The 26,837-nt window shown below is 44.2% G+C and overlaps 2 protein-coding genes across 5 annotated transcripts in view; both read left to right on the plus strand.

Annotated features, from left to right (window-relative positions):
• The window catches only part of hivep3b (HIVEP zinc finger 3b), a 44,030-nt gene extending 25,186 nt beyond the window's left edge, over positions 1 to 18,844 (plus strand). For all 4 annotated transcript variants that reach the window (XM_035909991.2, XM_006795922.3, XM_006795921.3 and 1 more), the window contains 8 exons: positions 3,328 to 5,677; positions 6,017 to 6,306; positions 6,439 to 8,466; positions 8,826 to 8,974; positions 14,072 to 14,247; positions 14,404 to 14,505; positions 15,269 to 15,936; positions 16,138 to 18,844. In XM_035909991.2, coding sequence (XP_035765884.2) covers positions 3,679 to 5,677; positions 6,017 to 6,306; positions 6,439 to 8,466; positions 8,826 to 8,974; positions 14,072 to 14,247; positions 14,404 to 14,505; positions 15,269 to 15,936; positions 16,138 to 16,797 — 6,072 coding nt within the window. In that variant the 5' untranslated portion in view covers positions 3,328 to 3,678 and the 3' untranslated portion in view covers positions 16,798 to 18,844. The remainder of the gene's footprint in view (positions 1 to 3,327; positions 5,678 to 6,016; positions 6,307 to 6,438; positions 8,467 to 8,825; positions 8,975 to 14,071; positions 14,248 to 14,403; positions 14,506 to 15,268; positions 15,937 to 16,137) is intronic.
• A 3,729-nt stretch (positions 18,845 to 22,573) lies between these two features.
• On the plus strand, positions 22,574 to 24,865 carry LOC118454585 (endothelin-2). Its single transcript, XM_035910021.2, has 5 exons — positions 22,574 to 22,691; positions 23,109 to 23,265; positions 23,470 to 23,583; positions 24,208 to 24,261; positions 24,373 to 24,865. Exons 1-5 carry the CDS (start codon positions 22,574 to 22,576, stop codon positions 24,449 to 24,451), a joined length of 522 nt encoding a protein of 173 aa, XP_035765914.2. The 3' UTR covers positions 24,452 to 24,865.
• The last annotated feature ends 1,972 nt before the right edge of the window (positions 24,866 to 26,837 follow it).

Raw genomic sequence — 26,837 nt, forward strand, 5'->3', positions numbered from 1 at the left:
GTTTTAGAAGTATAACTGCTGGGCAGAGATGATGAGTGGAGACAGGGTGTGACGGTGTGTGACAGCACGTGGGGGTGTGTGTGTGTGTGAAAGAGATGGAGTGTGAGCTCTTCCGTGTGTCAGGGCTCCCTTGGGTACCTGCAGCAACGTCTGTTTCTGCTGACAAAGCCCCTTTTGCATGTACACACATGCGCACGCATGCACTCTGCACTCATTGCTCACTCATTCTGCCCTCTCGTCTTTTTGAGCTGTTTGGTTATCGCATTTTAAAAAAAAAAAAAAAAACTAGTTCACGCCACAAATCTCTGAATGCACCATAAGGCTGCTACAATGGTTCAGGACAGATGAAATCTTTTTTTTTTTTAATTTTTTTCGGGGGGTGTGGTTTGATCTGACATCACCGATAAAAAGAATATAACACTGTATGACAGCTGCGCTGGCAACTTCCTGCTCGCACCTCAGTCTAGAAATAGAGGAAAGATCGACCTTGCTTCACCCTCATCAGCATGATACAAGGTCTTAATGTGATCTTTTTTTTTGTTAAGTACACTAGTGTATGTATTAGGATCATGAGGAAGGAAAACCCCTCATCAAACTACAGGAGGATCGGTTGACGGGGGTAGGTCACCTCGGGGCGCTGCGGCTGATTGGTCGGTCAGATCTGTCAGAGTGGATTTGGGGCTACTAAGTATTATAAGGTATTGCTGTGAGGAGGGTAGTGCTGTTCACTGTATGTACTCTGTAAGCGGAAGAGTCTGTGCGTGTGTGTGTGTGTTAGGGTTTAATGTCGCCTAGACTTTTGCATTCATTTCCCTCGTCTTCCTGGGAAGGCCTTAACTGTGTGCTTCCCCATTCAAACCTGGCAGTCTAGACTGCCATGAATAATGTAAGCAGTGCTCTTCCCAACCTTAAAGCCTTCTAATTGCCCTGTTTAAGGGCTGCATCAACAGCTATGCTTGGGATCATTAAAATTACACCCTGATAGCCGACTACATGAAGAGAGACATTTATTACGGCAGGGTTAAGGAAGGCTATTTGTCTGCTTTTCTCATGCTCAGTGCTCAGAATCGTCCTTCTACACACTTTCTTTTTAACTGTCTGTCTGGCTACATTTTTCCTTGTCCTTTTCTTTCTCTCTTTTCTTTAACCCACTATATTTGTTTGTCATTTTTCTTTTCTTTTCTTAAGCGTGTCGGTATTTACCCTTCAGTCTGTCAACTCTTCATTTCCTCACAATCTAGCTCATCTTAATTTAGGCCTGGGGAGTAATGTGTCCCCATGCGTTAACACAGAAAAGCTATTGCTGAACCGTAGACAAAGTCCTCGCGTAAAACTGAGAATATGGAAGCCAGAAAAGTGAAGATGGAGAATGTTAATGCTGTTTTGGTTTGTTATGTCGTTTAATTGCTGAGTGTTGATGGTGAAAGTCTGCTGTAATCAAAGCACTAGTCTGCTTAGAGAAACACACACTGCACAGATAGATGATGGGCCCTTAGCAGATGTGTGGAAACGTGGAAATGGAGCTGAGAATCTGGCGAGCTTTTTTTCCAGGAGGAAGAGTGATTCACTTTCTTTTTATTCCACTTTAAACTGGCTCTAATGAAGGCTGACTGTGCTGTGTTTTTCTAGACATATGGAGAGAGTAAAAGCGTAGCTCGTTATAAAGAACTGTCATTGCTGCCTTGCCACCCCTTGCACCTTAAGCCGCAGTCTTCTGCAGGGTCTGTTTATTCAGCCACTGGATCACTGATTCAGTCTTTTCTCTCTTCCTCATTCCTCAGCTCTCTCCTTCCTAGTACTTTATATGCATGTATAATAGGAAATAGGTACATTTTCACCCCCTTTCAGTCGGTATCTGTGCGGCGCATTAGGTGCATGCTGTCTGCACTGTTGCAGAGGTCTGCAGCTGTGAAGTGAACACACGTGGCGTTCTCCTTCAATGAGCACTGAAGCGCAGATTCCGACACAGGGAGCTGTAAGTACTATCAGCGTCTTAGATGGTGACTGATACTCGGGACGTGACTGTGCTGGGACTGTAAGCAGTTGGGCACGGCTGCTCAGCAATAATGTTATGATTGACCCAATCCATTCCCACAGTGTGTTTTGATTGGCTTTGGTACAAGAATCCCGCGTCTTGAGTTGAGATGGAGTGCAGGCTTGGCAGTAAGTGGGGAAATATTGCAGTACATACATCTTGATAAAATATGAAATTTCATCATAGCCTCATCTCTGACTCTCTGATGAGCTATACTTGGCTCCTCATAAACGCAGCTTTTTAGTAGTGTAAGTGTGAAAGTGTAAGTGTGAAAGAGCAGATGAAAGGTCTTACAGGACCGTGTCACTGTAGACTCTGTGTGAAGACACTACTCATAAACACTGCACCCTGGTGGCAGTGTAGTGCGAGAGGCTAACACTGACACCCAGTTGCTGTCAAGTTCTTCTTCTCCACTAGAAAACAACCCCCTTCATTTACACCCTTGAGCTTCGGAGCCAGATCAGATAGGCATGGACTATATTTCGAACATTTGTTTTGACTCTTTGCCCTGACGCTGCGGTCTCCTTTTCTGGTGCCTGTAGTTTGGATGTTGACTTTCTGGCCCCGGGCTCCTCAGACTCCTGCCGAGTAAGCAGGCCGTCAGTTAGATATGATTGTGATTCCACTGTTTGGAGTAGAAGTCTTAATTTATAATTTGTCACTCAAGAGCTGTGCACACACCTTGGGGTTGTGTGCATACATCAGATGAGCACATGTTCAGTTTCCCGTGTGGAACAGCTTGACCTTGCATTTTAATATAGATTTGCAGTACCCACTATCTTAATAAGAGTTTAAGTGAGGACAGATGAGAGCAATAACTTATTGATGCACTTACCTTGTCAGTGTCGTCATGACAACACTGACCCCATTCAGTAGCAAGAAAGGTAGCCCAATTTCTCATAATATGATATGTGGAAGTATATTTTAATATGACATTTGCTAATAAGACACTAATGATTTTGACCTTCCCCTTTATCGGTGTAACTCTTTGGGTTTTTAAAAGCACACTAAGTCTTCCTCACAGGGCCCACTGTGTTTTCTGTTTCTAAATATGATCTGTTGATTTCTTACTTTTGACTGCAGTCAAAACAGCAGGACCTTAATTGCTACTTTGTCTTGTTTTGTTGGTTTTATTTAGAGGAACTTTGCTGGAAAGTGAAGAAGGGAAATGTTATGTTTACAGTATTTTCACATGGACCTTTTTTTGAAACAAATCTGCTTGATGATCGATTAATTTCCCTTTTTCTCATTCAGTTCTTTCATTGCTTCCTTTGCTTTTTCTGTTTCTCTAGACCCATTTAAAAGACGAACAACTAACAGTCTTGCCAACGAACAAAGAAGATGCAAAAAAGACCTTGGGAGGACTTTTAAAATGGCTGAGGCTAGATAGAAGCAGAGCTGCTTTGAACGGAGAAATGATCCATGTTTACCTGCATCCATGCGGCTCCAGGGCACCTTTTAATGATGCCTCATTTTGTCCTCTTGCATAACTTTTGGCCCACTCTGAAAAAGGTGCTCCATTTTGATTTACAACTTAGTCTGTCAATGTTCCTATGCCTCTGACCTCTCTGCTGCCATGCGGTTAGACCAATGAGGCTCCGAGAGCCTTTCGTTACGAGTCTGTGAGGTCTCCTCCCCACTCTATGGAGGCTGAGCCCAGCCATCCGGCTGATGGGGAGCGCTCTGGAAGGCAAGCGCAGCAGCATGTGACATCTGAATCTTCATTGGGCTCTTGTCCACCTCAGCAACCCCAGCAGCCTTCTAATCCTCGTCCTGTACACAGAGCCTTGGGCCGCCTACAAAACCGCCAACCCAAGCGCACTGACCTGCTTCGGTTACAGCAGCAGCAAGCAGTAGCATGGCAGCGTTCAGATACCCCAGGTCCCTCAGGAGGCAGCTTCTTCTCTACAAGCTCCTCGTCAACCTTATCCCTCCCCTCTACGTCCTCCACCCAGGGTGAGCAAGCTCACGGCGTTCCAACTCACTCCAGTCAACAGGGCCTAGAAGGGGTTAGCTCACCTAGGAAAGGGGAGAAGAAACCCCAAAAACCAGGGAAATATGTGTGCACTTACTGTGGCCGTCCATGTGCCAAGCCAAGCGTTCTTCAGAAACACATACGATCGCATACAGGAGAAAGACCCTACCCATGTGCGCCCTGTGGGTTTTCCTTTAAGACCAAGAGCAACTTATACAAACACCGCAAGTCCCATGCCCATCGTATTAAAGCGGGTCTGGCATCCAGTCGAGATGAGCTCAGTTTGAGTGGTGCAGAAGGCAGTGGCGCTGGAGAAGACCCTGAGGAACACACAGAGGGAGAAAGCACTGAGTCTGAGGACGAGACAGGTCAGCACAGAAAATCCTCTAAAGAGATGCTGGGGCAGCATAGGAAAGGAGGTAAGGAGCGCCTGGGAAGCTCAGAGGAGAGCCAGAGGCCTGAAGACTCCCATGCCGTCAAGCAAAGACTTGCACTGAGGCTTAGTGAGAGAAAACGTGGGCCCATGGCTTCTCCAGATGACCCACCCTCTTCCCTCTCCACATCATCTTCTTCTATTGGGCCTGGCAGTAAAGGCAGCACAGAGTCGGGCTACTTCTCCGGATCAGGCAGTACTGACATATGCCAAGTTAGCCCTCCAAGTTCCAGTGCCAAAACCTACGCAGAAATTATTTTAGGGAAATATGGAAGGCTGGGAGGGCAGCAGCGGAGTCCCCACCAGCAGCAGCCTCATCCCTCACATTCCTCATCCTCAGGAACCGAGGAGAAGAACATCTCCTTCGCCGTACCCAAAACCCAAGTAATAGAACACATTACCAAGCTCATCACTATCAATGAAGCAGTAGTAGACACGAGTGAGATTGACAGCGTTAAGCCTCGACGCTCCTCCCTGTCACGGAAGAGCAGCATGGAGTCGCCCAAGTTTACTGCCCCCAAAGACCCCTATGCCTTTGATCCCAAGGGAGAAGCCGCAGGCCCCAGTGGTTTGAGGCACATCCATAATCCTGACGCTGATCCACCGGGTACGCAGGACCAGTCAGCAGTGCCTCTGCTTAGAAGCCACTCAATGCCAATATCAACCAGCCAAGGAGAGCCCTTTGCCTCTGGCACCATGTCACCCAGAGGTTACCGCCTCTGCCAATCTTTTGATGAGCAGCAAGCAGTGGTCGCAGAGATGAGGATCGGCCATGCGCAGCGTATGCTCAAGCGCCAGCCTGCCATAGAGGTTCCCCTGGGAGCCGAGTCAATGTTGGAGGAGCCCAGTCCCACCACATCCTCCTCCTCCTCAACAAGAGGCACCGAACTACCCAGACAGCCACAGCAACAACAGCAACAGCAAAAGAGTCCCGCCGTGTTTGAATGTGGAACATGTGGGGCCCGCTTTCAAGAGAGTGAAGTCTTCGAGGCCCACAGAAGCATCTGCCCAGGGCAGGAGCAAGAGAGCAGGGATGCAAGCAAAGCGTGCAGTGGAGATCGCCCGCTGATGATGCACCATAAGTTTCGAGCGTTAGCCATGGCTGTGAGGAAGCGGAGGAAAGAGGAGAGTCTGGAGGAGGATCCTCCCAGTCCTGGATCTGTAGCTGTGTCCGGCAGCTCTGGAGGCCTCATTCCAGTACCACGCAGACCAGAGCAGAAGCAGGCCCTCTCAGGTTTGTCTCTCAAACATACAAAATATATGTTTTTTAGCTAAAATCATTATGTTAAGTTGCATAATCGATACAGCTATTCTCTTGAAGACCTTTTCTATGCCATTTTAGCATCTGAGACATGCAGATTATCATATACCTAAAAGTTAAAGCAGTGAATATCTAAAACTACATCACTGTCTTAACATAGTTAAACAGAAAGCGGGAAAAACTACTACCATGTAACCCGTAGCACTGTACAGTAGATGGGAATAGAATCCACAAAATGCTAAGTTGCATCACTCAAATGCACAATACTGATGTCCTATAATGGGAGCTAATTCTTCTACTGTTTGTGTCTAGGTGTTTCCTTACAGACTGAACCAAACCAACAGCAGCAGCAGCAGGACAGGAAGGGTGTGTCTGTCATCCAACACACTAGCTCTTTTGAGAAGCAAGAGAGTGTATCTATGGAAAGTCAAGATCCAGACCTCAGAGAGAGTCAGCAAACACAACCTGAGCCAAAACCATCACCCTCTACATCTCGCCTCATCCGCCAGCCAAATATTCAAGTGCCGGAGATACTTGTTACTGTGGAGCCCGATGCTGAAATGCCACCTGTGTCACCCCCGCTGACAGCATCCTCATCAAAGGTAAATGTACCTTTTTGAATTATGTTTTTTTTTCTTGCTTGTTTACAGTCTTCATACAATGCGTTTGTCCAAGTTAGCATCATTACCATTGACTTAAATACTAAATTTATAAAAAAAATGTATCTGTCCTAGGAGGCAGAGAGAGTAGAGGAGTTCCACTGGCCTCAGCGAAGTCAGACATTGGCCCAGCTCCCTGCAGAGAAGCTGCCACCAAAGAAGAAAAGACTCAGGCTGGCAGAAGCTGCCCAGTCTTCTGGAGAGTCCAGCTTTGAGTCTATGTCTTTGCCTCGCAGCCCCAGTCAAGAAAGCAACATTTCAAACATTTCTGTTTCTTTTGAGGATGTAGCACAATCAGAGCAAGCTGCCCGAGCTCCCAGTAGCCAAAGTTCCCAGATGTTGATGGTGCCATCTGCTTCTCACCAACACCACCAAAGCCACAAGGAGATGAGGCGCTCAGCCTCAGAGCAGGCCCCAGCTAGTCCACAACAAACGGAGCAGATTCCAGAGACCAGAAGTAAGTCCTTTGACTATGGATCCCTGTCTCCTCAGCAGTCTGCGTCCTCCTGGAAGGAAAGGAGAAAGTGTCTTCTAGTGAAGCATGCTCCCTTAGGGGAACCAGAACAGGAAGTAGGAGGCAGAACTAGTCAGCTGCCCAGAGCAGAGAGTCCGCAACCTGGTCCTTCCTACTCTAATCTTTCTTCTCAGTACTCCACTGGAGTAAGCTCCCAGTTTAGCCTCGATGCCACTGGAAAGGCTTTGCAGCTGTTACAGCCACAAATCTCTTTATCCTCTCAGGAGGTGCTTCCTTTGCACCCCAGAGGGCATCAAGCATTCCCCTCAGGGTCTTTGTCCCAGCTCCTCCCGGTCACCACAGCCATATCGGAAGTACTATCCACCCAAATCATTCACAGAGCATTTCTACAGTCACACACAGAATCTCCGCCTGTACAGATACATCCAGCACAAATCCACATGGCTGAAAGGTTGGGAATACCCCTCCATCAGCTTCCTCCCCTTTTTCCTCGCCACTTTTCTTCCAGGAATACATCTAGCCAGGCCATGTACTTGCCCGTTCCTCCAAGATTTACCACACACATTTCTTCTCCTCAAACTACAGAAAGCAGACCCCCCATTTCTTCTGTGTCTTCTTCACTGACTCAGGAGTCCCTTGTGACAATCTCCTACCACCACCCGAGGCCGGTCATCGCCACATGCCTGGCACAGCTTGCACCAGTAGTGTCTCTTGTGGTGCCAGTACGCCTCCAGACTCATATACCTACATATGCCAGTGCAATGTATACCACACTTTCCCAGATTCTGGTTTCCACCCGCTCACAGGAACCAGTTTCTTGCACGGCTATGGTCATCATGGGCCAGGTGGAACGGGAGACACTGCAAAGGAGCTACTTGAAGGTCCCCTCTCCAGATGTCAAGAGCCTTCTTCCTCTGTCTCTGTCATCAGAGCTGGCCTCAGGATCTGGAGATGGATACGGTCCACTAGGGGCAGGAGGAAGTAAGCGCATGCTGTCCCCTGCAGCCAGTCTTGAGCTCAGCACAGAAGCCCAGCGTCACCAGAAAAGAGTTAAAGAGGAGGAAGAGGAGGAGGAGGAGGAGGAGGGGCAGGAAGAAGAGGAGGAGGGCCGTGTGGAACCAAAGGTAGTACAGGAAGAAGAAAGGAAGGCAACTGGGAAAAAGCTGGAAAAGGAAAAGAAGAAATCGGATACATTAGAAGTAACGAGTGTGGATGTGCATGGGCAGCCAGAAGACCAGCCAAGGAAAAATGACAGGGAAGAAAAGGTGGAAGAGAAGGAAACAACTGAGAAGATCACCCAAAAAAAGGAAGCTGTGTCAGCTGTGGAGGTGGGCGCAAGCGCATCTTCGTTCCCCAGCCTCCACACTTCAACCTCAGTCAACTGGTGCTACCAGAAGTATGTTAAACCCAACCCATCTGCCCAGAGGGACCCCCGCACTTCAGTTTATTCAACCTGGAGCGTCAGCACTCACAACCCCAACTTGCCAGGCATCAGCACAAAGGTCGCCCTGTCTCTGCTCTGCTCTAAACAGAAGCACACTTCTGAGATTTATACCATGGCTACGGCCCCTACTCCAGCCGAAGGCAAAGTGGCCCCTGAAAGCAGCAGGACGCCACATGTGTCAGAGGTAAACATAAACACAATAAACATACATTTGCACTTAAATGTTGACCATGTTTAATTTGCTTACATCAGAACATTTTATGGTCTGTTTTGCTCTTGAATACTTCTACATCTTAGACGTCAAAGCTCTGCGGTCTTCATCTCTTTAGGTTGCTAGCATAGTAGCATAGTATGCTAGCATAGTAGCATACTATGCTAGTATTTTCTAACATGGTCACCAATTGTGCCATTAGAAAAACATAATGATAAATCAGTGAGATACCCTTTTAACAACTGGAATTATACTGAATCTTGCTTTAACAGCACTTAACATTTTATTATAAGTTGTTTTGAATTTTTTTCCCATGTGTGTCTTGAGTGTAGGTACATGCCACCCCACCCAGCACCCTCACTGAAGTAAAGGAACAGCAGCAGCCTGAAAAGAAGGAAGAAAATAAAGAGATGCGAGAAGTGGAGAGACCATCCACCTCCAAGCAGAGCGAGCCTTCTCGGGTTTGCATCTTTGAAGGAGGGTAAGAATTGTTTATTTCTATAGTTTTAAAATATGGCAGCTCCTCATTACACTTCTTCATAAACCAATGCCCGTTGACTGCAAAACAGCCTATGGAGAGCTGACAAGAGTGCATGGAGAAAATACAATAACAGATGGGAGGCCACGAGTCCAGAGGGACTTTATTTGTACCTGTAGCCAAGCTTTTTCCTCTCACTGCTGGCACGAATGTCTGTGTTTTAGAGGTGTTAATTTGGAGAGCTAGCAGCGTCTGTGTGTGTATGTGTGGGTTTGTGTGTGTGTGAGAGGGGGGAAAAGGTTGTCTCCAACTTTGTGAGACTCTCATTAATATTTTTATGGCTATAAAAAGTCACACGGAGGCGCAGTATGAAGCAGTCTGCAAGCAGTCAGAGTCACAGTCGAGGCTGTCATATTTGTCTACAGACCAGATCAGGGCAACACATAAATGCTTTCCACAAATGTCTGAGTGATTTTTCCTCCAGCACCAAGTGCTTTATTCCCGAGGTTTGAGTATTTCGAGCTAAAGTTTCCCCATTAAATGTATCTGATTAAATCTTTATTTTATGATTTCCTCCTGTTTGTCCACTAAGCCTTTCATGGTTTGACTCGTTCCTTACACCCCTATTCAGCTTTCAGGTCCCCGCCGTCAGCTGATGACCGTCCTTCGGTCTAGATTTAAACTCAGAGGAGTCTGGGAATTTTCTGTGTTTGCCCCCAAACCGTGCAGTCAAATCTGCTCCTTCCACTGAGATTTTGAAAACTAGACTTAAAACTTGTTTTTACGTAATGTCATTCGAGTCTGCCTACTTGCTCACTGTGTCTCCTGTGCCTTTTTTGACTGTGACTGCATGTTTAGCACCCACTATATCTCATATCTGTGTACTTCTTATCTATTCCCCTGTTGTTTTCTGTACAGCACTTTGAAAAACGTGGGTTTTTTAAACTTTGAATTGAGTGGAATTAGAAAAGAATAAACGGAAGGTGTACAATGTTGCCATACGTGGATAATTTCCTATGATACTGGTATTCTTTTTGGTATGGTTTGGTTTTGGTAAATTTTCTATTTTTGAGTTTTTCTCTTCCAGAGAGTTAACACTTGGCAAACCCTGCATTTCCTGCTTAGGTGCATGAATGTCAGGTGTAAAGAAGCTGTCCGCGTAACAGTAGATAAGGCACTGAACTTCAGGAAGTGCACTTTCATCCACAAAAAACCCCAGAGGTGTTGCCCATTTCTCTCTGGCAGCTCTTCCAGTTTCACTTACCTGCACATTATTTTGTTTTCATTCCCTCCAAAACCTCCTCTGTGTCCTTCCTGTCTCTCATCCCCGCTCCTTGATGTTCTCCCGCGTTTCCACCATGCATGCAAATGGTCACAGCTACTCAATCTTGAAGAGAACAGAATGCTTTTCATCCTGACTCATTATCCCTGTCTCCCTTTTGTCAAGACTTTGAAATCATAGCTGTGTGCCACTCATTTCATTCTAGAAAGCAGTCTTTTATGAATATGTATCATGCAGCTTTGTTTATGTTCCAGTGACTTGCCAGATTTTATCTGCTTCCAGGCTTCTCTGGAGTCTAATAGTACCACACTGTCATCTCAATAATAAATTTCAGGAAATGGGCAACAATAAATGCTTTTTACTAGTTGTGGTGAAAGTCTGGGGAAGTTTATGTGGGCAGCAGCTGAACTGATTCAATGAAAAACATGATTGGTTTCTCTGGTGCAAATGGTTAACCATGCATGTTTTGTTACACCCTGTAACACTTTACCCGTGCCACTCAGACAGACTGAGGACAAAAATATTAGTTTATTCTGTTTCTTTCTGGTCAAATAAGGTAGCTTAGTAGCTCCTTTTGGTTAGAAGCATTATTCTTCCCACCATCCAACAAGGCTTTCATAAAGCTAAAACATGATTTTTGACTGAATGTACTGAGAGATATGCTGCTGATTTAATGCTCGATAACTGAAGTGAAACTTCTGCCGTTCTCTTACTTTACTTTTTTTTTCTTTTCGGAGATGTGAGTGGATATTTTTAGCAGTAGCAAGAAATACACGGCAGGTAAACAGTAGCCAGCTCCTGAATGAACACGACACAATCTCACTGTTGAGGCTATTTTACAGTTGTGTAACAATTTGTTATGATTTGCCGTTACTGGTTCTGTTATACAACGGGGAACATTCACAGCCTGGTCTCTCGTAGATGTCGTGACATCCTGTAATTAGACACAGCCGGCACAGATTGGATATTTACAATTCAGAATGATTTGTGAGTTTCCCCACGAGTAGTGGATTTTTCATAGAGGACAATTCATTCAGATATAAGACCTCTGTGCCACGCCGTGTCTACAAATAGCCTTTTGGTAAACATGAAGCTTGTGCATAAACAATGTTTTTTTATAGAGTGGACCTAAATGTGTTGCTTGATTTTTATATGTAGTATCTATTTTAGGTTGGTGGCCATAGCCAGGCTTCCCTTCCCTCTCTTTAGCCGCTGATGTTGTTGGCAGGGCCACCCGTTCAGAGCAGAATAGCTGCTATTCTTTACACCAGGGTGTAGTGGAGGGACTCAGTGCTGAAGGGGTTTTGGTGGGGCTTCCCCAACCTGCACCATAAAGAAAGCCTTGTTTCTCAGTTTTGTGTGTGTGTGTGTGTGTGTGTGTGTGTGTGTGTGTGTGTGTGTGTGTGTGTGTGTGTGTGTGTTTGTGCATGTATCTGTGCTGCAATCACTAACTTCCACAGTTATCTTTGTTATTATCACTGAATTTGCTCGCAGTGCAATGTGAAAGAAGAAAGAAGGATGACTGCACTCTGCAGTAATCCTCCAAGTATCTTTGAGTGCATATTTTGGGCTTTGGGGTTTGCAGCTTTCATTATCACCTTCTGGGCTCCTAGCAGCTGTTTTCAGGGTTTAACTGAAAACTAGCTGGCGAACATAATGCTCTGTCTCTTAGATAAATCAAGAAATATGTGTATGCGTGTCTGGCTGTCTTATCTCATCCTATCTCGTCAAACATTCATCAGATCCACTTTAAACTTGGCAGGTGCGCTGCCGAGGACACGAGTAAGTGCAGTGCCAAATTTGAGGTTATCTGGACGAGCGGGTCTCATATTTTGTCTGCGGTTTTCTATTACCTTTGTTTCCTCAGGTTGGCCGTTCTGCTCTGTGCTGAATGGGTTGTCATTGTGAATACATTCGTTGCCTTGTTGCAATCTCAAGGCCCATACCGCAAAGCTAAAACATCACAACTAAGTGCCAAATCGACTTTAAAAGGTTAAAAAAAATACACAGTCTGAAGTTTTTATGTTTAAGTGTTAATGAACAACCATCAAAGCTGAATTCTATTGACATAAAAAATCAAAAAAGCTTTTTAAAATCACGCAGGAAGGAAAAACACACAAACTGAACGCTGAGCAGAAGGTTTGAAGATGGGTATTTCTTGCTGTGAGGCCACAGTCGTAACTCCTGCCAAGCTGGTCTTATTTATTATTTGTTTGCTCAAATGGTGGCGGCACTGTCGTGCGGTGGTTAGCACTGTTGCCTCGTAGCAAGAAGGTCCTGATTTGAATCCACCGTGTAACCGGGGCTCTCCGGGTACTCCCACAACTTCAATGACATGCAGTTAGTGGGGTTAGGTTAACTGCTGATTCTAATCTAACCCATCTCATTCTCATATTTTTTGCTAATAATTGTTTTCTGTTATGCTTTCACACCCATCACGTGCCTGCTTAGCGGACCTTTGTATATATTGTAGCTAGGACTGTTCGATATAACGATATATATCGGATGACGATATAAAAACGTCTATAGTTTCATTTTACGCTATCGTTTGTTTCGTGGTGTCGCAAAATAAACTGTTTACGGCAATATTTTTTCATTGTTTTAATGGTCATTGTAGTGGCTATATTAATTTCTTAAAGTTCTCTCTTTCTCTTATATTTTATATAACCACACTACGGAGAGACAAGCGCCTGTTTATGTTCCACGTAAACCTTTCACAATAAAGCTCAAGATCCTGTTGAGACTTTTCAAAATAAACTGAATCACGTGAAAGAGCAGATTATTTACGGATGAGAATTAAAAAAGAGCCGCCAGGTGCTAAAAAATAAACCTTAGACTCAAACGTTAGAACAGGCTTTTCCCGCAGCACGCCGTGTAATAAATACTGACAAAGAAAACGGCGGCTGTTACAACTTATGTCTAAAAATGTATCGTTTCATGCATCGGTTAAAACACTCGACTCCAGCTACATGACGCGCAGCTGGAAACACTTCCCGCAATTCGAGCTGCCCGAGATTCACAGAATTTACAAAAATGTTACATTTTTGTGATTTATATCGTTATCGGGAAGATAGAATTCTTATATCGGGATATGAGATTTTGGTCATATCGCACAGCCCTAATTGTAGCCATGCCTGAACATTTGGACACAGTTTCAGAAAGAATGGCTCTCATCGCTGATTACTTAGTCCCCAGTTGTTATGTAATGGCAAATAGTAAATGAATTGGTTCTCATATAGCGCTTTATGCAACATGCCTCATTCACTCATTCATTTCTTCCATGCTTAAGTGTTTTCTGTCTATCAGAGTGTGACTGTCGAAGCAAACATCTAAACAAGTCGACTTCCTGTTTGATTATTTTGCACCTGCCTCGGTTGGTTCTGGTCTCAAGTTCGCTTTATGAGTATTTATTCGCAGTAACACACACACACACACTCATTCAGTGAATGTATGCTTATAGTGGTGCTGTTTTCAGTACAGAAATAACCTGTCTTATCGCTTTCACATCAAGTGACACATTCAGGGACTGCACCAGTTTAGAAGATAAAGAGGAAAATGTTTTTTCAAGATGAGACATAAAATCAGAAAGAGGAGGTATTACTGGACTTAAAATCAGCAGTTGCCCTTGAAAAGAACAACAATAAAGGAATCCTAATGTTGCCCTGCATCTGCTCACCATAACGGTGATAAATTTGCAAATGGGGTAATGTGAATGTTGTGCTTACAGCTTGTTCCGGTTTTCCTCAAGTGACCTAAAATCTAATAAATGCAGCCTTAAAGTTGCTGTCTCTGATCTCTTACCTGTCTGTTTCTCATAGGTATAAGTCCAATGAGGAGTATGTTTACGTGAGAGGTCGCGGCAGGGGAAAGTACATATGCGGGGAGTGCGGCATCCGCTGCAAGAAGCCAAGCATGCTGAAAAAGCACATCAAAACGCACACCGATGTCCGTCCATACATTTGCAAACACTGCAACTTTGCCTTCAAAACCAAAGGTGAATGGAAAATTGGGGTTCTGTTTATTAAAACGTGATGAGCTCTTTGGTCCTAAATGTAAAAATGCTGTTTTTGCCCAGTGATCACATTATTGGCTGTGCTGCTAAAATGATCATCTCATATGTCTTAAACTCTCTTTCTTTTTCTCTTCCTAGGAAACCTTACAAAACACATGAAGTCAAAGGCTCATGGGAAAAAATGCCAGGCAATGGGTGTATCTGAGTCATCATTGGATGAGCCGGAGAGCGAGGAAACAGGTACTTCAGGTGGTGGGGATGAGTCTCACATACTTGCCTTCCCCCTGTGGAGAAATCTTGGTACACAGCTGGATGAACTCCTGCCTGTGAAGAATAGTAGCTGTTCAGCACTGACAGCTTATGCAACACGATGTTCTATTCTCCTCCCTCTGGCCTTGCATAAGAAATTTGAAAAAGTATAAGATAAATAAATGAAGAATACAGAACATGCCACAGCGTCCTGATGCTGTTGCAACAGTCTGGCTGCTGTAACCTGTCCTTAAAGATGAGTTCTTGGTATATAACGAAACAAAGCTGAGCCCTTTTGCCACAGCTGACACCTCCCCGTCAAAGCTGAAAAAAAGCCTCAAAGCCTTCACGATCTCCTCCCTAACCTTCCTCTGCAACCCCTCCTCTCTCTCGCTGTCTCTTTCTTGCCAACAGACTACACTCATCACAGCCAAGGATGCGCCATTTAAACTGTCTTTCCATTCACAAGGCTGCTGAGATAGTTTGTGAATAGATGCATGGCGCTTTTCAATTAAATTCCTTTTCATTCTCCGTCTATTTATAAAGTGCGTTTGAAGGGTGCCGGGTTTGGTTTGTCCTTTGCTTTGACTGTCCTCACGCTTTGTGCTTGTTCCTGTAAATTGCTGTTTTGTGACTTTTGTGTGAGGATTTATTGCACGACTTTGCGCATCCAGTAAATGAGTTTTTAGGGCCCATGGTGTTGGCATGAACAGATATCTAAAGTCTGCGTGTTTTTCTGTGTCTGCACAAACAGCAGGGAGTGAAGAGCGCGTGTGTGGCTCGGAGGAACAGGAGGAGCATCAGTTTTCTGACGTGGAGGAGTCAGATGACGACGAAGACAACGACGACGACGATGACGAAGAAGAGGAAGAGGAGTCCACGTCCCACGAGGACCCACCGTCCTCTGTATCGTCTGACACCCACCCATCAACAGGGGGGCGTTCAAGCTCCAGCAGGCACTCTAAGCAAGGCACTCCTGACCCCGAGCCTCCGGGTCCCATTCCCTGCACCAGCCAGGAGCCCTCCCCACGTGGAGTTTGGCCCGGCAGAAGAGCGGCCTCGCCGGGGAGCAGGAGAGCAGTGTTCTCCCGGCGAGGCTGGAAAGCATCTCCAAGAGCTTTCTCCCCAAGCAGTGAGAGCTGTTCCCCCAGCCGCAGCCTCTCCCCCCGCCTGGAGTATTCGTCACCCATCCAGAGCCTCTCACCGAGGACAGAGCTCCCCTCACCCAGCCGACATGTCTCACCTTCCCCCGAACGAGGACCTTCTCCCATCAGACCCCTTTCTCCTCTCCTTCCCCTTTCACCCAGCTGCTACCGATCGTCACAGGTTCCAACGCCTCCCTCGCCCCTGGGGATGCAGCACAGAACCCCTGGGTACTTACCGTGGGAGAACCCTGGTGCATCAGGTAGTCACATCAAAGTGGTAAGTCTATTTTCTACTTACAGCACACATGTTCATAGACGAGTCACAGATATGTGGCTGCACTTTCAACCAGAGAAACATTAAGCAATCCGTATGTCTTCTCTACGCTGTCTCTCAAAAAGCTCTCAGGGTAGAGGACTTTGTGTACTAGAGGAGCAGGCTCATGAGCTAGCAATAACATAGTCTTTGCTCCACCTACAGGAGAAAAGCAGAACAGCAGGAGAAGGGCCAACATGGTCAGACACCAGTCTGTTTCCACCTGCTTTTCGCATTTCCACTTGTGAGGGTTATCCTGGCCACCAGACAACAGACAACATCTTCAGCCATCTTCCCATGCACTCCCAGCAAGCCAAGGTCCCTTATCCGATGATCCCAATAGGAGGGATCCAAATTGTACAGGCAAGACCAAGGTCCCACGCTACTACCCCGTCGTCCCCAACATCACCCCCGATGGAGGGGCCATCACTGGCCAGGTTTGAAACATACTGGGGCGGGACCCCCAGGACTCAAGGGCTTAGGACTCCTGGAGACCACTGGTCAGAGCACCAGACAGCAGGAACCAGCCAGTCAGGGCAGCAAGGTCTTAGCACAGCACTAACATTTTCCAAACCAGAGTTGGAGGCCACAGACTCAAAGCAATATGGCAGCTCGCACAGCTCCGTCCACACCCACGGGTCCTCTACTGAGACCACTGAGCACTGCGCCAGTGACGACCGTTCAAGAGCACCCCCTAGTCTAACGCCCCCGGTAGCCTCGAGCGTCATCGGACAACAGCCTGAGAGGGAGGAACGAACATCTGGTAGTGATATGGTGGAGGGAGGAGCTAAAGGAGACTCCGCCACAGGAGACCAGAGAACTTGACAGCGTCTACACTTCGATGCATCGTGCATCCCATTTTGCTTTATTGTTTGCTACACTAGTCTGTTTTTTTTTTTGTAATTGCTTTGGGGGGTTTTATACATTTTCAATACTATTGTTCATTTAATGTTTGTTTTGGCAATATTCAGGTTTGTTATAAAGATGCACTTTTTTCTTTATGAAAACAATGTTTGTGCATATATATATATGTGTGTATATGTATATGTCTATATATATATATGTATATATACATATATATATGGTAATAATGTAAATACAACCCTGTTTCCAAAGGAAGCTGGTACACTTTGACACTTTGTAAAATGTAAAATAAAAACAGAATACAGTGATTTGAAAATGATTTAAATCTCACATTAAACTGAAAATTGGTGACAATATAACAAATGTTGAAAGTAGAAACATTAATTTTTTTGAATTGTATATGCACATTTTTAAGTTGAAGTCATGTTAAGCACCATCTTTAAAGAACTTTGGGACAGCAGCTCAACCCTTTAAAACACCAAGTGTTGTGGAAAGGAGGGCACCGCATTCTTTAACTCTGAGAGCACCTTTTTTTCTTAGTTTTGCTTTAAACACAATTTTAATACTCAGAACATTTTGGGATCATTTTGCTATATTTATTTCTACATTCTGAGTGAGAGGCGGGCAGTGCCGGCACCTGGATGGAGCCTCGGTGCCTTCATGGTGATATGCAGAATGTAGTTTTGTTGCTAAAATAAGCAGCACCTTGCCTAAAAAAGACAATCCACATAGCAGCACATGCTGATCCTAAACCTGATTTAGCACAAGCCAGATGTATATCTCTTTAGCCTGCAGGACACAGCATCTGTGATTTACAGAAGAATTTAAAGAAGTTTTTGAGTATTCGAACCATAGCACCAGTTTTTCACGTCATGGTTGCCTGTCTGTGTGTTGATTTCTTTTATCTAGCATAACAAAAACCACAGTAAGAATATAAAGTAATAAAAGTTGTGCTATTCTCATATTAGGGTACAAAACGTGCACATTTAACTGCACTCTGTTTTTAATGCACATTTTAATCCAGGTCCTGACTTTGTTGGAAACGGGGCTGTCAATGTGAAAGGAATAGAAATACATTTGTAAATGACCAAAATTGTTCATCGAAAAGAATTCCATTTTTGTTTGTCCAGTATTACTGAAAATTGTAGTTTCTTGTGCCTTTTATGTCCAGGTTTGTGTTTTTGAGATGTATAGTAAAGAGAAGGCTGTGAAATTTTATATCAGCTTTTTTTAAAAATGTTCTTCTGGAGGGTTAATACTTTGTTTCTTTTGTAAAGGCCATTGCTTTAATGCCAGGATAACTAAGAGTTGTATCGCAGACGTGCTGAAGGGGCAGCAGAAATGTGTCAAAGGAAATGCACTGAAGTTCTATTTTTATTACAAGAGATTTTAGACTAGAATATATGTCTGTACAGGGAAGAGTGCTTCTTATTTATTATTCTTTGATGATAATTATTATTCTTTCAAGGTTTTTTGTTTTTTGTTTTTTTTTTAACTTTTTGTTATTGGGGGGGGAAAGAAACTTTTTATTACATCTGTGTGTCTTTTTCATGATGTTCTTGTATCCTGAACTGGTGACAAAAAGTTAAGACGCCGAGTCGTTGGCTGGTACCAGAAGATCAAGTGCCCTGCGGATTTCACACAGCAAAATTTCTAGTCATTAAAGAAATAAAAACAAAAAATGCACCAGACTCTCTTGAGGTCGTGACTTTCTTCTATTTGGCCTTAGCGGAACATTTTGAACAGAACAGTTTGTCAAGTTTAGGACAAACTGTTTTCACACATTTGATGATTTCTGAACATTATCAGCATTGGCTTCAGTTGAAAAGCAGACAAAACGTTAAAATCATATGATAAATATCTACTGTTGCCAAAGTGCTTACTCAGAGGGGGTCATACGATTGTCTAGGATTTTAGCTTTGTACTGTTGTAGGGTCTTTACCTTACAATACAAAAGCGCCTTGAGGTGACTGTTGTTGTCATTTGGTGCTATATAAATAAAATGCAATTGAAGTTATTTTGATGGGAAATGGGTGCAGTGATTTATTGGAACATGCAGCGCATGAGGCACAAACAGAGCTTTTACAATCCCAACCTTTATTCATCAAGACATGCTGGACGCTCTTAGGCAAGCTTGTAATTTCTGTAAGTATAGAGCATAGACCTTCAGTACAGATGCTTTAGCCCAGGGGTGTCAGACAGAAGGCCCACACCTCCTTTTTTAAATAAACATTCATTCACCTCTCTTTAGTACGTGGGGATCTGCCTGGCCTTCCCCAAACTGCATTTTTAATCTGTGCTCAAACCATGTGCCATTATCTATTAGAAATGCAGTCAAACCTAGATCAGGATGTAGTGAGTAAATGTGTAGTTAAACATTTTTATACTGACAGAAAGGGGAATTTCACTGGTCTGGCTGTTTTATAATGACATGACTTAAGATACTGTTCATCTGCTGTAGGTTGTTTTTTAGACCTGAAACCCGTGTTTGCCCTGCACTTATCAAGTTTCCTCAATTTTCTATGGAGCACACTGTGCTGAGATAACCTCAGCACGGTGAGATGTTTAGATTTAACTAAACAAATGGGAACAAATGATGTTTTTTTTTTATGACAGTCTCCTATTAACAGGTAAAGATTATATTTAAAACTGAAAATGAGTGAAAAAGCAGCCAACTTCCAAAGAAAACCACTGAAAAAAACCTTCAGAAAGCTCAAGACTTTTGCACAGTTCAATATGTGTTAAGGTGTGTTAAGATCTAGGGTTTGTTCACAATATGTTCGTGCAGATTATCCTTCGAGCTCTCGTGCCTGTAAAGCAGCAAGCACAGTAATCACAATCAAACTGTGAGTGTTCGAGATGTTTCTGTCAGCAAGCCAGGCAGCTTTACAGCTTCAGCACCCCCACTAGATGTCACCAGTTTCAGATGAAAAATATATTTCTCTTCCATGAAGCTGCTATGCTAGAATCAGGGCGTCCTCCTAAGCCTCAGCTCAGAACCACTGGAACAAGTCTGCTTCCTGGTCTCACTGGCTTTAGATTTCATTGGGTCAGCAGGTGACACACCTTCTAATTCTTTACCAGAAGTTATAAGTTCCAAGAACTGGGACTGTTTTTTATATGTGTCATCCTGTTACTCCCATCTTTTATTATGAAGGTGCATATATTTATCACTTCTAAAGAATTCGTTTGAGATTATAAAGATCAGCTTTACTAAGCCTCACAATCTTCTGATCACACTGGCGCACGCAACTCTCGGTGTGCATCGGGCAGAGTAAAACAAGATCAACACACAGGGCAATATTCAGATAAACAGTATCTCTCCCATCCCGTCTCAGGCCATCCGGTGTTATTAGTCTTACTTTTAGTCTGCACAGCAACGTTTAACCACAGGCAGCAAGAGATTACGTAAAGCTTACTCAGCCGTTACACGCCAGGTTTTTCGACGAGGAGCCAAAAACCTGAGAGCCGGTGTGAATAAAATGTTGCACAGAGAGTGTTACAAAACAGGCAGCAGTGGGGCACTTTTATTTTTAGATACTTAGTCCATCAAAAGCAGTCTGAAGCAACAGATTCGTCTTCCTCCTCCGAAACATTGCAGATGCCAACGCCTTACGGAGCCCTGCTGGGATAGTAGGAAGTTTTATCAAGGAGTCAACTGAGGAGGGTGGATTTTTAATTAAAAGTAAACCGCTTCCAGGACAGAAGCCTGCAAAGACATCAGGGTGTGGTTTAGTATAAAGACACTCTCTGGCTATTCCTCTTGCTTGCTGTCTTTTCCACTGCTTTGCAGTGCATGCAGTGATGCAGAGGGCTGCCTAATGTGACACGTCGATCCCCGGGGGTGTGCTTTAGGAGGACACATCTGTGTTTCTCAGGGAGCTCAACTACTAACCTCTGGGAGACAAATGTGAAGAATTCACCCAATCACAAAGCAGCAGTGATAGCAGTCACACCACATCACGCAATCCCCACATTTTTATGCAAGAGGAAAATGTGTTTCCCTCCCCTAAACAAGACTGTCAGATTACATCTAGACACTTGATAGACTTGTGCCAAGTTGGTGTAAAAGAGGCTGAGCCGTAGAGTGCACTACGTATTGGGGCGACTGTGGTTCAGAGGGTTGGGAAGCTCGTCTTGTAACCGGAAGGTTGCTGGTTCGATCCCCTGCTCTGTCTGTCCTGGTCGTTGTGTCCTTGGGCAAGACACTTCACCTACCGCCTACTGGTGTTGGCGCGATATGGCAGCCTCGCTTCTGTCAGTCTGTGGCTACCACTGTAGGTTGCCTCGACCAGTGTGTGAATGTGAGAGTGAATGAATAGTGGAATTGTAAAGCGCTTTGAGTGTCTAGAAAAGCGCTATATAAATGCTAATGGGCCTAAAATTAACCACAGCACAGTGGACTCATGAATTTGTTTGGCTTTTCTTTTTTAAGTATTAAAAAACCTCCCAGGATCCATATGCGGTTCTTCACCTCTTCCTATTTTATGTTTAAGTCGCTGTCTTGTGTTTTTTCCAGCATACTTTTCATTTCTGAGTGTTTTCCGGGCATGCCTGCCCTAAAGAGGAAAAGTGCTGTCTGCTTCCTGCTTGTTCTGCACGTTCATGCGTAAGCTTTCATCAGCTCTCATAGCAAACAAACAGTCGATTCTGTCATCCTCTCATGTCCATCTGTCACTGGCAGCTTCGCGTGCTTACTCTGTCATTAGAATGGGGGAAAAAAACAATGGCTAAAATGTATTGTTTCATCATAACAGCTTGACGTACTTAAAATTTTGCTATTCATTACTTCATTTCCCTATCAGATAGCTGATGAGCATTTGGGAAATGACAGCAATGAAGCGCAATAGTGATAATCCAACATGTATTTAATGTATTTACATGTTTGAAGGTGGCCATTTGGCTATCTGCGTGACTCTGGCACGGCTGACCTGCCTTGGCTTGACTTGACCGAGAGACCAAGTGCATGTGGGCAGGGATGAGCCACACTATCTGTGTGCTCAACTTCACCACGGATTGAGGATGGAGGGGCGTGATTTTGACCTGGTGTCACATGGGAACGTTTTCAAAGCACACCCACGGTTTCATGTTATACTTCTTTGGGTTAGGGTTACAGCCTTGATTACTAAAGAAAAATGGTCACAGCGTCTCTGATATATCTGCATGTTAATCTTTGGAAACAGAAAGCATTGTGCTGGGATTCTGGAAATCAATTAACCTTTATGCTATTGATCATTTGATACAAAACAGAAACTGTTACTGAGAAGACAAAGTTAGTTTACTTTAAAATGTCTCCATTGCATACCAGCATATCGCAGCATCTCCCCTCCCACAGTGGTCAAAGTGATCCATTGTCTTGTTCTTCCTCCCCGTGTTTCCGCTTTATTAGATAAACAACTCTTCAGACCTCACGTCTTCCTCCATCCCCTTCTTCCACCTCTCACCTTATCCACCAGCACAAAGCCAGGCAATCCCTCATTCAAAATCAGACCGGTATCATAAATGTCATTCAAATGTAATCTCTAAATGACATTTACCTCTGTTACAGATGACTTCCAGAGCAGCAGATACTTGGAAAATGTGCCACAAGCTCACACATCCTGGGGTCCTACACTGAAACTCCGTGACAGGCAGATGTGGGTGGAGCTTTCAATGTGTCATCAAGTGAGAGGGGCAAGGAGATGTATAAAAAAGAGTGGCACAGTTCAGACAGCTTCAGACCAGACAGTGGCAGCACATGAAGAACACAGCTGCAGCTGCATGGATAACAGTCTCTGCAGAGCTCCATCCGTCCACTATGTCTGCTCAGAGCAGCATTCTGCTTCTCGTCACTCTTTGGGCTTCAGTGCAAGATGGTAAGTGCCATATATTCTTTTTCAGTGGGGTGTTCATGGCACAGTTTTTTGTAAGACAGCAGCCTACAATCAAATATTTACACTGGCATCAATCACAGCCACACTGTGCGCAGTGACATGTAAAATATGCTGCTGCTGTTTTTAAACCTAAAATCACAAAGAGAAACTGGAGTGTTTGTGAGTCTTTATTATGCCAAAGAATTCATAGATTCATTTGCTTGGTCATTATAAATGATCAGAATCAATTTTAGAGCTGAAAACTGGAACTCTTGAATCTAGATCGCTGTTTCTCTCTCTATATATATATATCTTTTTAAATATGTGGAAAATAACGAAAGTGAGCCAGACTACTTACAGGTATTGTTACTTAGCTGGAGCTGATGTTGTGTTTGGTTAACCCTTCCCATCTCTGACTAGGTTTAGGTCTTCCAGTGATGAACCAGATGGAGGTGGAGGTTCAAGAAAGAGTCCCAACACATCGATTGAGGACCAAACGCTGTGCCTGCTCGAACCCGCTGGACTCAGAGTGTCACTATTTCTGCCACCTGGACATCATATGGATCAACACACCCAGGTGAGCTTAAAAGGAAGCGCCGTGAAAAATGCCTCAAGGCTCTGAGCATATTTTCGTGTATAGTAGTGACACATATCACAGCCTTGCAGCCCAGACGCTGCAGAACAACTTTGCTGTAGTTGGCAGCAGTGAGATATCAAAGAGCAAAGTCTGCAGGCTGGTTATATCACGAGCAAGGCACCGACTTTGTATTTCTCTCTACAGCAAGACGACAGTTTATGGTCTAGGTGGTGCCTTCTCTCGACGCAGACGATCCACTGGCCGCTGCACATGTGCCAACCGCGATGACCAACCCTGCGCCAAATTCTGCTATCTCAGGTGAGCACCTCATACAGCCTCAAAGCCTCAATGTAAAGCACTAGATTAAAGGCAAAGATGAGCTGAGAATATATGTTTAGCTCACTGTAGGTAAAGACACGTAATATTAGCCTTTGAGGATGACAGGGAGAAGTAGGTATAAGGAAACAGCTCGTGCTATTATTAGCCTAAATGTGTTTTCACTGAGTCCCACTTGTCCAAGGGTGTGACTGTCAAAACAATGCAGCTGGAGCTGAGGGAGTGGAGTAAGCGCACAAAGTTCAAGCAGGTTGTTTTTGATCGGCTTAGATGTGCAGATTACACAGATCGTATAATAATGCCGGCCTGGTCCCTGTCCTGTGATTTATGTATCTGGATCTGGATATCAGTGAAGCGCTGAACAGAGAGAACAAGAAGAGGCATGGTTGAATGGCAGCATTCTTCAAACCTCGACAGAAACGATAACTGCTGATTGTGGGCCTGGAACATAAAACATTTAGTGAGCCTGTAAAGATAAGAGTCTTTTAGGTTAACACAGAGCGCTAAAAAATAAGCAGCGCTGGATCATGATCAATAAAAGTTTTTAAAGTGACCAGCTTCAGCTTAAGCATGACTATTGGTGTTTTATTGGTTCTTTCTCTGCAGCCCTGAAATCAAATCTCTACAAAGACAAAAACAGCACTCACTCAGCATTCTCAGGTGAGCTGTGAAAGTTTTTAAAATGCCTTTAAAACCTATATATAAGTTATATTATGATGACTATGATGATATTTGAAGTTGGTGGCTGATGTTTGTCTTTTTTGTGTGCAGCAGAGTGAAGAGGGCACAGGGTGCACATGATTCAGACAGAGGCAAGTCTCCGTGGGCTCAGATGAAGCGCGCTAGCTAAACAGTGGAGCTACTGGAGCAGGGGGAAAATGAGAGAGAGAGAGAGCAGTGAGCACCTGAACAAATTACCCTCCTTTGATACAGAGGAGGGGAAACAAAGGGCTGAGAGATGAGTCCCACACAGGAAGGCCATGGAGAAAAGCCAAAGCGCCACAAAGATGGTCTGTTCGTACCTGCAATTAGAGGGCGGAAAATGTGACGCCAGTTCTGCAGAAGAAGAGGATCGCAGCTGATATGAGTTATCAGGTCATTTGTGACTTTTGCCTTTTGGTGTGTCAGAGCTGTGTGACTGTGCAGACAGGCCAGGCCAGCACCGACTAAGACAGAAAGAGGAAGAAGAGACTTGTACTTTGTATGTACGAGTCATATTTTTGCTGTTGCATAAGACTCTATTTACTATATTTCAGAGCTCTAATACTACAGGTTATAAAATGAACTTTTTCACTATCATTGGGGTTTTTTGACTTTGTTAAATGAAGTTCTTTTTTGAAGGATATTGCAAGATTTCTGTACAAAAGCATATTGTGTGTAAAAGTAAATACATTTATAAAGCTGTCAGTTCTTTTAATCAAACAATAAAGAAAATGCACATGACGTTGTGTGCGTTGTCTTATGTCTCTTACGTTTCACTTTGTGGCGTCCTGTGTTTGCTTCAGGAAAGCAGAGAGGTGATTACTCTTAATAAATCACATGGGAAAATCGATCTGAGGGAACCATATTTAGCAGCTGTTGCTATTCAATTGTGTGTGGATCAAACATATTGTCAGAGATCAAACAGAGGCCTGACATGGGTGAATGGTTCAGGAATTTGCGCTTCACATCAGTTATAAGTTTACCTGCTGTTCAAAGGCAGCACAGGCTTTGTTTTCATAAGGATCTATGGAAAGAATGCGTGTTTTTGTAAACCAGAGGGTGAGAACACGCTTTGAAATTCCCACTCGCTCCGTGTTCCTTACCGACTGTTTGTACAGCACATACTCTCCGTTCACACGTGAATATGTAAAGGGGCAGATGAGCGTCAACGTCCCAAAGGAAGCAATTATCAGAGATGATTTATCTGTCATCAACAGTGTTGGGGAGTAACGGAATACATGTACCGCTGTTACGTATTTAAAATACAAAATATGAGTAACTGTATTCCGTTACAGTTACCGTTTAAAAAGGTGGTATTTAGAATACAGTTACTTTGTTGAAATAAATGGATTACACGGCGGTACTTTCCTGTTTCATATTGTGGCGGGTCAGGCCTGTTTGGGTTTTGTTTGACAGTAGTTCCAGGCGGCAGCGTTGCGGTTGCCATGGTAACAGGGCGACGCTCTCTCTCTGCGTGTTTCCTGGGTGAGAGAGGCCTTTTTGTTGTTGTTGTGCTAAGCTAATAGGCAGAATGCTACAGGCATAGCTCTAAAGAATGTAGCATCATAGGCAGTGTAGTCCGTGCTGCAGGGAGAATGGACTGCCATACTCGTTATGTGTCTGTGAGCGAGGGAGGGAGAAAAAGGAAGCATGTAAATATAATAATAATCACTGCAGCCAAGAAGAGTGCCTGATAAGCCCAGTTGTAAGTAAGCTATTAAGACTCGACTGTACGCTTTGTTCGTGTTTTCCTCCGAAACAATAAGTTCCGTTGGAGCAGCCTTTCAACGCCTCTCTCTGTCTCTCGCAAGCAGAGTTGACCCAGACAACAAAGTAAAGCTAGTTTTCGGCTACGAGCCCGACACAGAACCCACCGTATTAGCCAGAGGTTCCTTTACTACGGTTCGGAGCCGCGGACCTTCAGTAATAGTAATAAATCACACAGCAATAGTACATTCATGTAGTTGTAAAAGGCATGATAATATGTTAAGCAATCCAAAGTATTCAGAATACGTTACTCTCATTGAGTAACGTAACGGAATACGTTACAGAATACATTTTGGGGCATGTATTCTGTATTCTGTAATGGAATACATTTTAAAAGTAACCTTCCCAACACTGGTCATCAAATGGATAAAGTGGAAGAAAACTGACCGGCCCTCACTTTCTAATCAAAAAACACTAACAGCTACACGCAAGTGATAGTATCCCTTTTTATTTCTGGAGTAGGATTTCCTGCTTGACTGCATTTCTTTTCAGGTCATAACTTCCCTTCAACGCTTTCTGGGGAGACCCCCTGCAGCCCACTTTTCCAAACAGGCCTGAACACAGTCTCAGCTTTTCCTCACAAACAGACTGCCTGAATCCACAGTGGACACAGTAATAGCAGACATCTTCAGACGCAGTTTCACAACGCTTCACACAGCTCTGATATTCTGCTTTATCCTTGCCTTACAAGCTACCTGCAACACATGAAAGAAGAAGTAAGAGCGGGGAAATGACAGGAAGTCTATATACGTTCATTCGGCGTTGAT

The sequence above is a fragment of the Neolamprologus brichardi genome, chromosome 11 (genome assembly GCF_056152115.1).
Source record: "Neolamprologus brichardi isolate AB-2024 chromosome 11, ASM5615211v1, whole genome shotgun sequence".
NCBI classification, from domain to species: Eukaryota; Metazoa; Chordata; class Actinopteri; order Cichliformes; family Cichlidae; genus Neolamprologus; species Neolamprologus brichardi.

Coding starts and splice junctions, on each gene's coding strand:
- LOC118454585 (XM_035910021.2), top strand. CDS start 22,574: ATGAAGAACACAGCTGCAGCTGCATGGATAACAGTCTCTGCAGAGCTC. Junction 23,584..24,207: donor GCCAAATTCTGCTATCTCAG/GTGAGCACCTCA, acceptor CTTTCTCTGCAG/CCCTGAAATCAAATCTCTAC. Junction 24,262..24,372: donor CACTCACTCAGCATTCTCAG/GTGAGCTGTGAA, acceptor TTTTGTGTGCAG/CAGAGTGAAGAGGGCACAGG.